Source organism: Apteryx rowi, unplaced genomic scaffold (genome assembly GCF_003343035.1).
Source record: "Apteryx rowi isolate R43461 unplaced genomic scaffold, aptRow1 scaffold_1967, whole genome shotgun sequence".
NCBI lineage: Eukaryota > Metazoa > Chordata > Aves > Apterygiformes > Apterygidae > Apteryx > Apteryx rowi.
Window position 1 is genome coordinate 878 of NW_020448271.1, and position 1,055 is coordinate 1,932.

The following is a 1,055-nucleotide window of genomic DNA, read 5'->3' on the forward strand; positions in this document are numbered from 1 at the left end:
GCCGGTTGAAGGCCTTCTTGAGCTCGGCCACGTTCTCGGCGCCCGCCAGGCCCCGCACGCTGATCTGCTTCCGCCGCTCCTGGTCGGTCAACGGCCGCGACATGGTGCCGCCGCGATGGGGGGGTCCCGGGCGGGGGGCGACGGGTCGGGACGGGACAGGACAGGACAGAGCAGGGAGGCAGCGGTGCCTGCGCCCCGGCCGCTATGAGCCCCCGCCTCGTGCATTATTCATGAGGGGGCGGGGCCACCCTCGGATGGCCCCACCCACACGGGCGGTTCCTCGGCGAGGCTCCGCCCCCGCGGTGGGGGGGGCAGGGGGCAGCACCAAGCTGCTGTGCATGGTGCCACGGGGGGGGGGGGGCTGGTTGCTCCAGCGACCTCCTCCATTCCTCCATCCATCCCTCCCTCCATCCTTCCTCCATCTACCCCCACTCATCCATCACTCCAGTTCTCCATCCATTCACCCCATCTACCCCTTCACTCCTCCATTCATTCCTCCGTCCATCCACTCCTTCATCCCACTCCATCCCTCCACCTGTCCATCCACTCGTCCATCTCTCCAGTCACCAACACACCTCTTTGTCCCTCCATCCATCCATCCCTTCATTCCTCCAGGCACCTTTTCACCTATTTCTCCCTCCATTCATCCATCCATGCCTCCATCCATCCTTCCAGCTCTCCTCCATCCATCCATCTATCCATCAGCTCCTCCACCCACCCCCCATTCCTCCACCACTCCAGGAATCGTTTCATCTCTCCATCCATCCATCCCACCTCTATTCCTCCTTCCGTTCATCCATCCATGCCTCCATCCACGCATCCTTCCAGCTCTCCTCCATCCATCCGTCCACCCACTCCTCCCTCCATGCCCAAACCCGCTCGAGCTCCCTCCCCGCGTCGCAGAGGACCCGCCGCTTGTCACACGTGTGTGAACCCAGCACCGTGTGCACACGCGTGTGGACGCAACCCCACAGGGGGGACTACAAGGCCCAGGGTGCCGCGGCGGCGCCCTGAAGGTCGTGGCATTTTCGGGGACGGGGCGGCGGTGAGTGACA

At 64.5% G+C, this 1,055-nt stretch overlaps 1 protein-coding gene across 1 annotated transcript in view; it reads right to left on the reverse strand.

The window, feature by feature from the left end:
• Positions 1-469: 469 nt before the first annotated feature.
• The window catches only part of SF1 (splicing factor 1), a 9,723-nt gene continuing 9,137 nt past the window's right edge, over positions 470-1,055 (reverse strand). The window contains exon 11 of the mRNA XM_026062924.1: positions 470-557. Coding sequence (XP_025918709.1) covers positions 470-557 — 88 coding nt within the window. The remainder of the gene's footprint in view (positions 558-1,055) is intronic.